Source organism: Callospermophilus lateralis, chromosome 5, assembly GCF_048772815.1.
Source record: "Callospermophilus lateralis isolate mCalLat2 chromosome 5, mCalLat2.hap1, whole genome shotgun sequence".
Classification (NCBI taxonomy): Eukaryota; Metazoa; Chordata; class Mammalia; order Rodentia; family Sciuridae; genus Callospermophilus; species Callospermophilus lateralis.
In genome coordinates this window covers 104135675-104151549 of record NC_135309.1, presented here as the reverse complement: position 1 = coordinate 104151549, position 15875 = coordinate 104135675, and the positions used below count along the sequence as shown (strand labels likewise).

The 15875-nt window shown below is 35.0% G+C and overlaps 1 protein-coding gene across 2 annotated transcripts in view; it reads left to right on the top strand.

Moving 5' to 3' along the window:
• Jmy (junction mediating and regulatory protein, p53 cofactor) overlaps positions 1-15875 on the top strand; it is a 77678-nt gene that overhangs the window by 23620 nt on the left and 38183 nt on the right. For both annotated transcript variants that reach the window (XM_076856063.2, XM_076856062.2), the window contains exon 2: positions 6455-6628. In XM_076856063.2, coding sequence (XP_076712178.2) covers positions 6455-6628 — 174 coding nt within the window. The remainder of the gene's footprint in view (positions 1-6454; positions 6629-15875) is intronic.

Below are 15875 nucleotides of genomic sequence, written 5' to 3'. Positions count from 1 at the left end.
GAAATGTACTGACAATACACATGCACCAGGAATTCTGGACTCATGGTTATTAGTACAAGAGAAGATCCATATGCCACTGGTGAATACATTGCTGCTGTGTTTACCTTTTAAGTTGCATGATGAAGAGAATTATACCACGTGATAATTATGTGATGAAAAGTTATAAACCAATTTTTGGACTGAGAAATGGTGTGCCATTAGGTGGTGATGATGATTATGCCGTAAAAATACAGTAACTTTTGTAATTGCTCACTGATTTTCTTCCTTGGTACAATCTAAGGCATTCTTTCATTTTTCTTAATGCCTTGATTTCTAGCATTTCCCTCCGGATTATTCTATGTGTTGAGCTAAAATTTCATCTGGTGGTGGTCTTTTTGTCCCCTCTTGTCTTTTGATTTCCCTAGAGACTCCATATATAGAATTTGAGTCATGCTCTTTTTTCCATTGTAATCCCTGTTAAAATACCAGAGCCCTGTGAGTGGTTATACCATATTGGGTGAAGAGGAAGTGTTCTATGGTACTATTAGGTTTGACTTTTAGTGAGCATGTGTCCTTGGATTGTCACCTTCACAAGTATTTCTCAGTGTTCACCACTATCCAGGCATTCTATGACAAGACAAGAAGGAAAGAAAAGTCATATGTTGGGTATGTCCCTTCTCTTAGTCAGCAAGTTTCTATAAAATAGTTTTCTCTTAATGGCAGACCTCATTAAGAACAGAATGCTCTCTGTACTTATTTCAAAATAATTGATTCCTTTCCTTGTCCAAAGTATGAGGGGGCTTTTCTGTAATTTTCATATGAAGAGCCTGATCTAGAAGATAAAATTCAAAACTGTGAGGGCAAGGCCAGTTGTCTTTAACTCTCATACTTTCCATATTGTAACTGTGCTAATTCGCCAGTTATAGTTTAAGTTTTCCTATCTTGGTCTTGGGCCCCACTGATGTTTCTTTTCTTTTAAGAAGCAAAGTCTTACTATGTTGTCCAAGCTAGTGCTGAAATCCTTGTTCAAGCAATTTTTTTTTTTTTTTTTTTGGCCTTAGTCTCCAGAACTACAGACACATACCTCCATGGTTCCTTCAAAGATTTCTGTTCTTGGGGTTCTCCTCCAGTAAGTTGTGATTCTCTTTGCCTATTTGCCTTGCCAATTTTAGGGACAGAGTGCCCTGTGACCTCAGTTCCCTGCTGGATTCCAAGAATTGTTGATTTTCAGTTGTTTAGCTTTTTTTCTTATTGTGTGGATGATAGTGACTTCCAATCTTCTTACATGCCAGAATTCAAAATTTTAATAGGTTGTACTTTAATTCATTATTCATTTCAAAATGTTTTTATATCTCTTATGCTTCCTTTTTTTGATATCTTTAAGTATATTAATTTCCAGATAGTTCAGGGTATTCCCTTTATCTCATTCCAATGTGGTCAGCAGATATACTCAATATTTCAATTCTGTTCAGTTTTTGAGTCTTGTTTTATAGCCTAGCATGGGTCTGCCTTCGTGTGTGTGTGTGTGTGTGTGTGTGTGTGTGTGTCTGGGGTTTGAATCCAGGGCCTCATGTATGTTAGGCAAGCAATCTATCATAAGTCACTTCCCCAGCCCCTAGAACTGCCTTGATAATATCTTTCAGTCATTTTTCAAAAGTGCCAAATAAGATGGTTGATAGTATTTTCAGATCTTTGTTTTTACTGAAATATTCTAATTCTATCAATTGCTGAGAGTGTTAGACACCTCCAACTCTGAATTTGCTTCAATTCTTTTTTTTTTTTTAGAGAGAATTTTTTAATATTTATTTTTTTTTAGTTATCGGCAGACACAACATCTTTGTTTGTATGTGGTGCTGAGGATCGAACCCGGGTCGCACGCATGCCAGGCGAGTGCGCTACCACTTGAGCCACATCCCCAGCCCATGAATTTGCTTCAATTCTGTCTATTAAGTTAGTAAAAAAATTTTTAAGGTACTGGGAATTGAGCCCCAAGGGTGCTTTCACTGAGCCACATCCCCAACCTTTTTTTTTTTTGACAGGGTCTCACTAAATTGCCTAGGGCCTTGCTAAATTGCTGAGATTGACGTAGAAATTAAATCCTCTTGCCTCAGCCTTCTGAATGGCTGGGATTACAGGTGTATATACAACAAGCCTAGCTAATACACACTTTTTTATGACTGTGTATCTTCTTGATTAATTAAATCTTTGATCTGGAAACGCTCAACATTATCTCCATTAATACTGTGTATCTTGAAGTTCACTTTATTTGCTGTTTATAGGGACATTCCATTCTTTTTAAACTTTAATTTTTTTAGTTGTAGTTGGCCACAGTACCTCCATTTTATTTATTTATTTTTTGTTTGTTTATTTCCCAAACATCCAAGTTTTCATCTGTACCATTTCCCTTTAGTCAGAAATTTAAAAAATGAAAAAAAAAAATTGTAGTGTCCTTCTGTTGTTAGTGAATTCTCTCAGTTTTCACTGTTTTGGAAAAATGTTTATTTTGTTCTTTTATGTTGTTGCTGGGGATTAAACCAGGTCTTGTGCACACTAAGCATAAATTCTACCATTGAGTTATGCTCCCATTGTTTTTTTCCTTTTCCTTTTTTTGGTGGTAATGCTTGGATTGAACCCAGGCAGAGGCTCAAACATGCTATACTCTATCACTAACTACATACCTAATCTCAAACTCTTGGATTCAGATGATCCTCCTGTCTCAGCCTCCCTAATAAATTGGGACTGCAGACATATACCACTGCTATCTGGTTTGGTTGGTTGGTTTGTTTTGCGGGGTGGGGTGTGGGGTGATTGAATTCAGTGGCACTCAACCACTGAGCCACATCTCCAGTCCTTTTTTGTATTTAGAGACAGAGTCTCACTGAGTTGCTTAGTGCCTCGCTTTTGCTGAGGTTGGCTTTGAATTTGTGATCCCCTACCTCAGCCTCCCAAGGCCTGTTATCTGTTCTTGAAAATTATTTTTCCTTGAATGTAATTCTGGGTTGACAGGTGTGGGTTGTTGTTTGTTCTTTCCCTTTAATTTCAGCATTTTAAATATATTTCCCTCTGTCTTCTGTTTTCTACTGTTCCTGATTTGAAAGTCAGCATTTGTATGTACCCTTGTATCTTCATTTTTTATTCTTCTTCTTCTTCTTCTTTTTTTTTTTTTGCAGAATGCAGGATCTACCATTGGATTACCTCCTCTTTTTATTTTGAGATAGAGTCTTGCTAAGTTGCCTAGGGTGGCATCAAATTTGTGCTCCTCCTGCCTCAGCCTTCCTCTAATCCCAAATCACTGGCATTACAGGCATGCCCCATTGTTCCGATTCACTTGTTTATCTTTAGATGTTATTTCTCTTTGGTTCTTTTTAAAATTTTATCATTCTCATCTTTGATTTTTAGTAGTTTGACTGTAATAGCCTGGTTGTGAGTTACTTTGCATTTGGATTCTCAACGCCTCTTGAATATATAAATTGATGCCTTTAACCAAATTTGGAGTATTTTTTGAAATGTTTTCTGTTCCATTTGCTCCTCTTCTGCTGGAACTCAAATGTATGGTTTTTTATGACAGTTCTCTGAGTTCTTGTTCATTTTCCCCATCTCCTTCAGATTAGGTAAATTTATCTTAATCTTTCTTCAGGTTCTCATACTGTCATTAACATACTCTATACCCATCCTTGAATTTTTTATTTAAGTTTTTGTATTTTTCAATTCCAGGATGTTCCTTTATTTTTTAATTAGTTTCTGTTTCTTGAGATTTTCCAGTTGTTTGTTTGTTTTTTAAATATTTTTCAGCTATAGATGGATACAATATTTAAAATTTTTACATGGTGCTGAGGATCAAACCCAGTGCCTCACAGTGTGCTACAAGCAATCTACCACTGAACTATAGCCCCAGCCCTCAGTTGTTTGTTCTTTATGAGCATAATTCCTTTATATCCATTAGCATCATTGAATAATTGCTTTGAAATCTTAATCTGCTAAACCCAAATCTGTTTCATCTTGTGGTGGCTCTCCATCAGTTGTCTTTTGAGTACTGAAATTTGTTTTATCTATTTAGATCTGCTAATTTTGGATTTATCCCAGACATGGTAATGATACTTATAGTGTATGGATTCTGTTATGCTCCTCCTGAGAGTGTTGATTTTTACAGTTTTGTTTGGCAGATGGTTAATCTGACTGAATTCAAACCCTAAACTCTTGTCTCCCTTGCAGAAGACAGCAATTAAAATATTTATTAATTTCTTATGCATAAATACAGAATTGCTTAGAGCCTATCATGTGAACATATAGTTTCAGATCTTCACCAGAGATTTGATTAGAGTTTATATGCATATTTGGGATTTCTTCCTCTTAGGCCTTCTCCTTTTTAGAATTAACCCCTTAACTTGTAACTGCTGTGGTTGTCTCAAACTTTTCTTACCATTGATTTTTCAAGCCAGCAAAACTTTGGGCTTCTATGTGAGTTTCAGTTGTGCCTTTCTTCTATTGTGGTACCCGCTCAGAGAGGCATAGTCTCAGGCCAAAATCTATTAATAAAAAAAAATCACTGGGACCTTTCCACCTTCAAAGTGTCAGTTCCTCCTCAATTTTTACTTTGGTCATTCCATAGTACCTCCAGGTAATTGTTTTATAGTATGTTGCCCTCGGAGAGGAGATTTGATGAGACAATTTAGTCAATATAAGAAGTGGAAATTGGGCTGGGTTTTTTGGCTCAGAGGTAGTGTGCTTGCCTAGCCTGTTAGAGGCACTGGGTTCGATCCTCAGCAACACTTAAAAATAAAGATATTGTGTCCACCTATAACTAAAAAATAAATATTAAAAAAAGCGGAAATTCTCTGAGTTTCGAAAGTAAGGATTACTTGTAGTTGCTTCAAAACAATGATAGTTACTATTTGTATGGCATTTTTTTTAATTATAAAAGAAATTTAATGTAGATTATCTGACTTATAATGATTATTAATGAAAGTGTTGTACTTTTGGCCAAAAAACCTGGGCAGGAAATTTGAAGCCTAATTTTTAAATATTTATTTTTTTACTTATAGGTGGGCACAATGTCTTTATTTTATTTTCATGTGGTGCTAAGGATCGAACTCAGGGCCTCACGCATGGTAGGCAAGCAATCTACCTCTGAGCCACAACCCCAACTCTTGAATCCTAAATTAAGCATAATTATATGAAAAAATTATATGATTGCTAAAAGCAAGAAACGAGGAAGAAGATAGTTGAAACTTAAAGATGTGGTTAGGAATGGAAGAATTTTGTGTCTTTGGGGGAGAAATGATACTGCTACCAGGTAGACAAGAGATGAAGAATAAGTATAAAGTACTATTTTCTTGCTACATGATTCTTTTGGTTATCTAAATTTCAACTTAAGCTTCTTTGTATGACCATTTTAACTAGTATTTTTCTCTGTCCATTTTAAACTAGTATTATAATTTACCACCTTTCCCCAACTCTCATTCTTTCATATAGGACTCTTGGTTTTATTATTGCTTTTATTCTAAAACCTCTTATTTCATAATCTGTAAAATATTTATAATTTGACATTTTGAAAATAAATGTGGTTTCTCTTTGTTCACTACACAGTAAGGTCCATAGGGATCAGAACCATATTTTTGTATGCCTAGCTCTTAGGCTACTGCCTAAGAGTATTTGAAAATGAAATGAATGAATGATATCTAGACAAACATGTACACACATGAGTACCAAGGAATGCAGAGAGGTACAAACATATATTGTTTGTTCTTTTTTTTTTTTTTTTTTGTCACCTTAATCTGGAAGGAGGTGATGGGTATGAATTTAAGAAAGTCATTAAGGGAATGTTTTAAATTGGGATGAGGAAAAAATTTACAAGAGATTTGGGAAAATCAGTAAAATAACAAAGGCAAGAGTCAATGAATTACTTTGTAGATTAGTAATTAAATAGGGTTTTTTTTGTTTTTAATTATTTTTTTAGTTGTAGATGGACACAATATGTTTATTTTAAATTTATTCTTATGTGATGCTGAGGATCAAACCCAGTGCCTCACACTTGAAGGGCAAGTACTCTGTCACTGAGCTGCAACCCCAATCCCCTAACTAGGATTTTTGATTTTTTATTTTTGCAGTGCTGTAATCAAACCCAGGATCTTGAATATGGTAGGCAAATGCTCTACCATTTAGCTATGTCCCCACCCATTCTTTTTCTTCTTTATTTAACTATAAATTTGTGGAATACTATAAGATATTGGTTTTATGCTAGGCAGAATTATGGGGCTCCCCTCCTCCCAAATGAATTAGGATGTGGTCTTGAGTAGTGAGACACTTGAAACATGGAGATGAGTGGTGAAAAGCAATCAAGTACTTTTAGTTCCTCTTTGCTACTGGGTTTTAGCATTCCTAGCACATGATAGGAAGCATGTTGAAAAGCAAGAACAAGTATTTATAGGTTATTATACTCAGTTTTCTTAGTATTAAAACTTGCTTGTCTTGACAGCTCTTGGATAAGCATAAGAACACAGAGAGCATGGTGGAGCTTCTGGACTTATATCAGATGGAGGATGAAGCCTATAGCAGCCTTGCAGAAGCAACAACTGAACTCTATCAGTATTTACTGCAGCCATTCCGAGACATGAGAGAACTTGCCATGCTACGAAGACAGCAGATCAAGGTAGTTTTTTAAACACTAAATAGTAGTTTACCTACTATCATTGTTCTCAGCCTGGCTAGCTATGCCTTTCTTCTTATTATTCTTTTTTTTTCCTCCTTTTGATACTGGGGGATTGAACCCAGGGCTTCTGCATGCTAGGCAATTACTCTGTTACTCAGTTACATTCCCAGCCCCTGATTAGAAAATATTTTATTTTGAAACAGAGTCTCACTAAGTTTTCTAGGTTGGTCACAAACTTGTGATCCTCCTGCCTCAGAACCCCCAAGTAGCTGGTTTTAGTGGTTGAGTGCCCCTGAGTTCAATCCCCGGTACCAAAATAACAATACTAATACTATAGACAAATACTTCTTCTTTCTCTTGGTTGGGGTCTAGCCTTAGCATTTCATTTTAAAGTGTCTCAAAAGGTAATTCTAATGAGTAGCTAACATTTAGAACAGCTTAAAAAGAAATATGGTTTTTTAAAAAAAATATATATATATTTAGTTGTAGATAAACACAGTATCTTTACTTATTTTTATATGGTGCTGAGGATCAAACCCAGTGCCTCACACATTTGAGGCAAGCGCTTGACCACTGAGCTATAGCCCTAGCCCAGAAATATATTCTTGTTAAAGTACAAAGTTGTAAATACATTGGAAGTTTCCCATCTCGGTCTCCCTTTAATGTTTTGTGTCCTGTATAGTTCTGGATTTCTTTACTAGAAGTCTGGGGAACATTTCTTTAGGGAATAGTGGTTTAATGGTAGTGTTAAAATTCATTACATTAAGTTTTCATTCATGAAGAAATATGAATATACATTTTCTGAGCAAGTATTAAGGGTTTAGTTTTATAACTGACCACATGTCAGTGTTACTGTGTTTAATCCACATGGAAGTGTTGCTGAACTGGGACATTAAAATTGTGTTTTATATAATGGGTTAAGTAAGAACATTACATAAGAATGTGTGTACGAGAAAATTATCAGTAATTTCGAGAACTTTATGCTTTGTGGCAGGGATTCTTAGTAGCATGGTTAAAAAAGTTTGAGAAGGTAAAGCATGTCTTTCTCCCCCTTTACTAATAAGTCAGGATAGAAATTAATACAAATACATTTGACACAATCCTTTATTTAACATTCTGAAAAATATTGAGTTGTCAGTCAATTTTATCCTTAACTTGGCTCTTGGATTAAAATGGTAAAAAGAAACTAAGAATTTTTGGACATTGGAATATCCTCAGCTTTACAAAATGAACTATAGATAGTTCATCTATAGTCTGTTGAAAATTCGATTGGAAGGCCAGGAATGAACTGGATGACTTGGATATCCCACCTGCTGCTAGAGACTACTGCAGTTGTTCAGCCAGTATATACTCCCATTCAGTATTGAGTACCCAGAATCTATATGCATTCTTAGTTTTATATTATTTCACACTTTAGAAAATTTGACAGCATGGACTTGTGAGGCTGTATCTGCCAATATCATCACTTATTGCTCCCTTTTTCCTGGGAAGCAGAATGTAGTAAGGAAAAACAGACAACATACTTTTAAAATTTGTGACATTTTTTAAAGATAAAAATGATATTTTCCTGCATTTCTTTTTCTGAGATTTTGACCCTCAGATATCCCATCAACTATGACTACTCTATTTTTTTTTAGCATGTTAAGTGGTGCTATTAACTAGTTAATTTTCACAATAACCCTGTAAATTAGATGATTTTTCTGCTTTGTAGATAAGAAAACTAACATTGGGATGATTTGGTTTTGTTTGTATCTAGTTAGTGAGTAGAAGAGTTGATTCAGTACTCAAAATCAGGTGTCTGTAATTCCAAATAATTTATTTTTCTAATTACATTACTGATTACTTTTACGTTAGAAAATCCATACTCACTAGAAAAGCAATTATAATTGATTTGGCAAGGTATTTGTGTTTACATAGTTACAGAGAAAATATGTAGTGTCATAGAAATATTTTGGTGCTTCTGAAGGTTATTTGCAGCTAATTAAAGCCATGATTTCTGTGTTTTTAAATGTATTTGTGTTACTAAGCCAGGCTAGCTATATCAATAAAAGGATCTTGCTGGCACAGTCTTCCAGGTTAAGTAAATCTTAATGAAATAAGATATGTTCAGTAAATTTTGTGTTTAAGTATGAAAATCACTGCCTAAAATTGAGTAAGAAGCATGTTTCACCCTGATCTATTGGTAGGATATGTGTTGGGTGCCCTGAGATAATTGTTAGTTGAAAAGCCTTGAAGTAACTAGGTGCAGTGGCTTGCAGTTGTAATCCAGCAGCTTCAGAAGATAAGGCAGGAGGAACGCAAGTTTGAGGCCTGCCTCAGCAATTTAGTGAGACTGCCTCAAAATGAGATAAAAGGGGCTGGGGGTTAGGTCAGTAGTATAAAGCACTTCTGGGTTCAGTTCACAGAAATGCACGCATGTGTGTATGCCCACATGCACGTGCACATGCACACACACGTGCACATGCACACACACCCACACAAACCTTGAAGTAGGAAAAGTAGTCGAATGTATAACATTTTTGGTATCATTAATGTTGAAATTAATTCTAGTGGTATATTGTTTTCTTATGTTCAGGTAAGAAAGATTTTTGTGGAATTGATGGCATTATAAAAGCTTTTTTCCCTAATCATTAGTCTGCAGTGATTTTGATTAGATTGCTGTTCTCCCCATGTCCCATAAATGATTGCCTTATGTGTAGCCTAATAGTCTAGTGAAGACTGATTTCTGGGAGGATGCTTTTTGTTTTGTTGTTTTTTTTTTTGTTGTTGTGTGGTGCGAGGAATTGAACTCAGTCTTACATATGCTAGGCAAGTGCTTTAACACGGAACCCCATGCCTAGCATCTTTTTCTTTTTCTTTGTTTCGCTTTTTTTTGACTGTTCATTTCCTATCTCCCTCTTTTGGGGAAGGGAACAATCTTAGACCTATGAAATCTTAATCTGAATCATTGACAAGATATCTAATTGAATTGATTAAACAAAAATCAGTGTATTTCTACAGATAAACAGAATATAAAAAAACTTGTGCCAACAAATTCTACAGTTTAGATGAAATGGACACACTTCATAGAAAAATATGAATTATCAAAATGGATTTCAAGAAGACAGAAATTTTGGTAGTCCTGTATTTGTTAGTAAAATTGAGTTCATAATTTAACACTTTTACACAAAGAAAACTCCAGGTTCAGATGACATCATTAGAGGATTCTGTCAAACATTGGAAGAAGAATTAATACCAACTCTACACAAACTTAATTAATTAATTAAATTTTTTATTAGAGATTTATGGTTATAACTAGTAGTTAGGTTTATCCCAACAAATTCATACATGCATGAAAATGGATCTCATTTCATGTTCTTCCCCATTCCCTTCCTTTTCCCTCCCATCCTTCCCCCACTGCTCCTTCCCCTAGTCTACTGGACTCCTTTCACTGTCTATTAATTTATATTTGGTTCCTTATATAATCTTATCCTCCTTATCCCTCTTTCTTTATTTTACCCTAGCTTCTGCATATGAGAAAACATTCGACCTTTGAGTTTCTGAGTTTGGCTAGTTTCACTTACCAAGATATTCCTCATTTCCTTCTATTTCCTGGCAAATGCTGCAATTTTTTTTTTATTGATTGTTCAAAACATTACAGAGCTCATGATATATCATCTTTCGTACATTTGACTCGATTGGGTTATGAATTCCCATTTTTTCCCCAAATACAAATTAAATGCTGCAATTTCATTCTTTCTACTGGATGAGTAGAATTCCTGTGTGTGTGTGTGTGTCACAATTTCTTAATGCATTCATTTATTGATGGGCACCTGGGTTGATTCCATAATTTAGCTATTGAGAATTGTGTTTACTAATTCTTTTAGAAAATAAAAGCTGAGAGAATATTCCCCATCTCATTTTATCAGGCCAGCATTTAGCCTCATGCTAAATTCAAATGAAGACATAGAAAAAAGAAAACTACAGATAAATCTCTCTTCATGAATACACTGTTTTTTTTAACATTCTTTTTTAGTTGTTGGTAGACCTTTATTTATATGCAGTTTTGAGAATCCAACCCAGTGCCTCGCACCTGCCAGAAAAGGGCACTAACACTGAGCCCCAGCCCCAGCCCGGAATACATTGTTTTTAATCCTGAACATAAAACAAGGAAATAGGGTCCAGTAATCTATAAAAATGATGATATGCTGTGATCAAGAGGGATTTTTCTCAGAAATGCAAGAATGATTTAACATTAAAAAATAACCCATTGTAAATTACCATATTATCATAGTTATCCAAATGAAGGGGGAAAACACTATATATCCTTTCTACAGATGCAGACAAGTGTTTGGCAAAGTTCAGTACTCATTTGTGATAAAACTCAACAAACGAAGAAGAGTGAACTTTCTCACCCTGATAGAGGGCATATATAAAACATCTATAGTTATACCTAATAGTGAATGACTGAATTCTTTGCCTTAATATTGAAAACAAGGGGAGATTGATTAGTTTATCCATTTTTGGATGGTGATAGTGCTAGTAATCAAACATAGGGCCTTGCACATGCTAGCCAAGCACTCTATCACTGATCCACACTCCATCTCCAACTCTTCCTCACTTTTATTCTGTATTATCCTGGAGGTCCTAGCCAGTTCAATAAGGCAGTTTTTAAAAGCATAAATTGGAAAGCAGGAAATAAAGCTCTTTATTTGAAAAAGTCACATGTCAAAAATCCTAAGGAACTTAAAAAACTAGAAATCCTAGAAATAAGTTTAGAGATATAAAATCATTATTAAAAATTCAGTTGCATTTCCTGTCATCTAGATATCAGCAACTTAAAAATCAAATTTTTTAAAGTACCACTTATATTAGCATCCCTGTGCATAAACTGTTTAGGGATAAGTTTAAGCAATGTATTAAAGCCCAAATATTGAATATCGTAAAACTTTGCAGAGAAAAATTAGGATGCCTAAATAAAAGGAGGTATGGAACATATTAATAAATTGGAAAAAAATGTTTATTTTTCAGTGTATTAGTCTATTTTTGTTACTATAATGAAATTCTTGAAGCAGACTGATTATTTATAAAGAAAAGAGGTTTACTTAGCTCACATTTTTAAGGTTCAGTGTCCAAATAGCATGGTTCAGTTTCTGGAGAGGGCCTTCTTTAGGATGTATTACGTCATGGTGGATGTAGTGTAAGCTTGTGTAAGGAAGAGATCAGGAAGCCAGAGAGACAAGACTTCTACAATTCCTTCCAAGTGTCCAACCCAGACTGTTCCAAAGAACTACACTAGGCCTCACTTCTTGACGATCCACTGCCTCCAGTACTACCCGCCTAGGAAGCAAGCCTCTAACACATAAGCCTTTGGAGGTCACATGGAAATCATATCCAAATCAAGGTAGATATCATTTATATTTATACTCAGCTCCATAGATTAAAATTCCAGCAGGGCTTTTAAAATTTATTTTTATTTAAAAAATGTTTAATTAATACATACAATTTTTTAAAAACTCTTTATTTTTTAGTTGTAGTTGGACACAAACTACCCAGGATCAAACCCTGGATTTTGCACATGCTACGTGAGCACTCCAACACTAGGCCACAACCCCAGCCCCAATACATATCATTTTTATTTGTTATGTACAACCTGATTTTATTTTTATGGGGGGGGGCGTGTACTGGGAGTTGAACTCAGTGGCACTCAACTGCTGAGCCACATCCCATCCTTGTTTTATATTTTTTTTAGAGACAGGGTCTCACTGAGTTGCTTAGTACCTTGCCATTGCCGAATCTGGCTTTAAACTCCTGATTCTCCTGTCTCAGCCTCCCAAGCCCCTGGCATTACAGGCTTGCCCCACTACTCCCAACCAACATAATATTTTTGTGCATTGTGGGATGACTGAATTGAGCCACTTAACATATTTATTATCTCACATACTTATTTTTTTGTGGTAGAACACTTAAAATCTGTTAGCGGTTTTCAAGAATACAGTATACTGTTATAGTTACCATGTTGTACAGATCTTTTCAATTTACTACTCCCAGCTGAAAATGTGTATCTTTTAACCAATATCTTCTCAAGACCCCATACCTACTACCCTTTCCCTACCAATCCTGATAACCACCATCCTGTTCACTGCTTTTATGAGTTCAACTTTGTAGAATTTACATGTAGTAGGATTTTGCTGTATTTATCTTTTTTGTGTCTGGCTTGTTTCCCTTAATGTAATGTTCTCCAGGATTATCCCTGTTGTGTCACAAGAGACAGGATTTCCTTCTTTTTGCAGAGGTACAATAGCATTCTGGGTATATACATTTTATCTATTCATCTGTTGATGGCCATCTGTTGATTGATTTAATTTCTTCAGTTATGGATAATGCTGCAGTAAATTTGGGAGTGAAGATGTCTCAACATAATGATTTCATATCCATTTGGTACATACAAAAATCGTGTATCTATTTTTATTTTCTGAGGAACTTGCCTACTGGTTTCCATAATGGATCTACTAATTTACATACACACCAACACAGTGCAAAGGTTGCCTTTTCTTTACCTCCTCTCCAGTGTTTCTCTTTTTAATTATAGCCATTCTAACAGGTGTGAGGTAATATTTCATTGTGGTTTTTAACTTGCATTTCCTTCATGATTTGTGAGAGTGAATATTTTCCAAATACCTGTAGGCCATTTATATGTTTGGTCTGCTTTTGTCCTTTGCCCATTTTTAAATTGGGTCTTGCAATTGAGTTCTTTGTATATCTAGAATATGAACCCCTTATCAGATGTATGGCTTGATAAAACATTTCCATAGACTTTTAGTAGTTCCCTTTGTTGTACAGAAGTGTTCTTGTGTGAGGTAATCCTTTTAGTCTGTTTTTGCTCTTGTTGTCATATCCAAAAAGTGACTTCCTAGATTATTGTCATAGAGCTTTTCCTGTGTGTTTTCTTATGCAGTTTTTCATTTAAGTTTGAAGTTTTTCATTTAAGTTTTTAATCCATTTTGAGTTGATTTTTATATAAGGTGAGAAGGCCTATTTTAATAACTGCATGTGGATACCAAGTTTTGCTAATGCAGTTTATTAAAGGAAATGGTCATTTGCCCATTGTGTATTCTTGGCACCCTTGTCAATTGATTTGACTTAGAAGAAAGTTTTCATAATCTTTGGGAAGGAAAGGGAAATTTTTGTTGTTGTTGTTGTTTTGTTTTTTAATATTTTTTAAAGATAGGAAAGAAAAATTGAACCATAAACTAAAATTTGATTAATTGGATACTTTTGCTGTTTGGACTGTTAAGGACATGAGAAGGCATGCCATAGACAGAAAATACTTGTACCTTTAAAACATCTGAAAAAAAGAATTTTACAGCTTAGTTAGAAAAATAACATTTAAAAACCTGGCTAAATTTTTTTAAAAGACACTTAAAATATGGCTAATAATTAATGTAAAGATGTTCATAGTACCAGTAGGCATCAGAGAAATGAACATTAAAACTATAACGTGATACTATTATATACCCATTAGAGTGGCTAAAAATGAATTTTGTTAGTTCTACAGGCTGGTAGGGATGTGGAATGACTGGAATCTCCATACATTGCCAGCCAGAGTTTAATGTGGTATAATCACTTTTGGAAACATCTTGGGTCTTTCTTCAAAAGTTAAAACATAATGTTACCTAAAACCATCTATTTAGACTCCTGGCTATTTAAACCAAAGAAATGAAAATATTTGTTCACAAAAAGGTCTTGTGCATAATGTCTATGCTAGTTTCATGTATAATAGCCCAAAACTGGAAATAATCCAAATACCATCAACAGGTGAATAGGTAAACATAGTGTGTCATTTTCATATAGTAGAGTACTTCTTAGCAATGCAAAGCAATGAAAAAGCACCCTAAGTAATAGAATCCAGATTAAAGAGTGAAGAGTATATAATGCAAGAAGCAATGAACTGCAAAGCATCACAAGGAATCCTTTGGAGGTGATGAAAATGTCTAGTATTTTGGTTGTGGTTATGTTCCATGGTTGAATTCTGCTGCTAAAACTTGGACAGATTGACTGCTCTGCAGATTAGCTTAATTGTATACAAATTAAGCTAAAATAATATTGCTTTATAACATTATGCTGAGTAAAAGGACAAACATAAAAAGCACAAACTGTATGATTCTGTTTATATGAAATTCTAGAAATGATCATCTGATATGTGCTGACAGAAAGCTAAACTGTTGTTGCCTGGGATGATGCTGGGGAAATTGCTGAGGGAGGATGGGTAGGCATAAGAGAATCCTTTGGGATGATTGGTGTGTTCTAAATCTTAATTATTCTTGTTGTTAAATGGAACCATAAATTTGTCAAATCAAAACTATACTTAAAAGGATGCCTTTTGTTGTATATAACTTACATCTCAAGTTGATTATAAATGGAAAAGAGAGATTATCTGGGTCTTCACTACTGTACAATGAATAAGAACCCAGTAGGAAATGGGTATATGTCAGTATAAACTTTGGATTGGATTAGTAAGTATTCCAGATAGACATATATAGAAACAGGAATGGTGAACTGAATAAAAAGTTTGTGCTTTTATTCAGACAACATGGTATTGACATTGTTTGTCAGAATTTAGTAAACTAGGGGCTGAGGATGTGGCTCAAGGGGTAGTGTGCTCACCTGGCATGCGCGCGGCGCTGGGTTTGATCCTCAGCACCACATACAAATAAAATAAAGATGTCATGTCCACCGAAAACTAAAAATAAATATTAAAAAAAATTCTCTATCTCTTCTCTAGCTCTCTCTCTCTCAAAAAAAAAAAAAAAAAATTAGTAAACTAATACTCCCTCAATCATCATACCAACCTAGCACTGTTGATGGTTGCTAATATGGTTGGGATTGAATGTTTGCAGAGCCTGCTGTTTTAACACAGTATGAGAATTGTTATGCTTTGAATCTAAGAATATACAGGAAAAGAGGAAATTCTCTTGGAGCAAGTTACCTCATTTTGCCAGTTGTCTCCCACATTTTGTAAATTTTGAATGTGCTGATCCTCTACTCCCCCTACCTACAAAGCAAGATTATATAAGTGCCTTTGTAGCCAAGTGTTCTACCACCAGCCTTCTCTGGTTTTTCTCTCCTCTCTTCTCTCTGTTTTTTTCAATATGAGACAAAGTCTTGCTCTGTTGCTCAGGCTAGCTTCAAACTTAAAGTGCTGCCTCAGCCTCGAAAGTAGCTGAGATTACAGGCATATGCTACCAAGTCTGCCTCACTTTAAAAG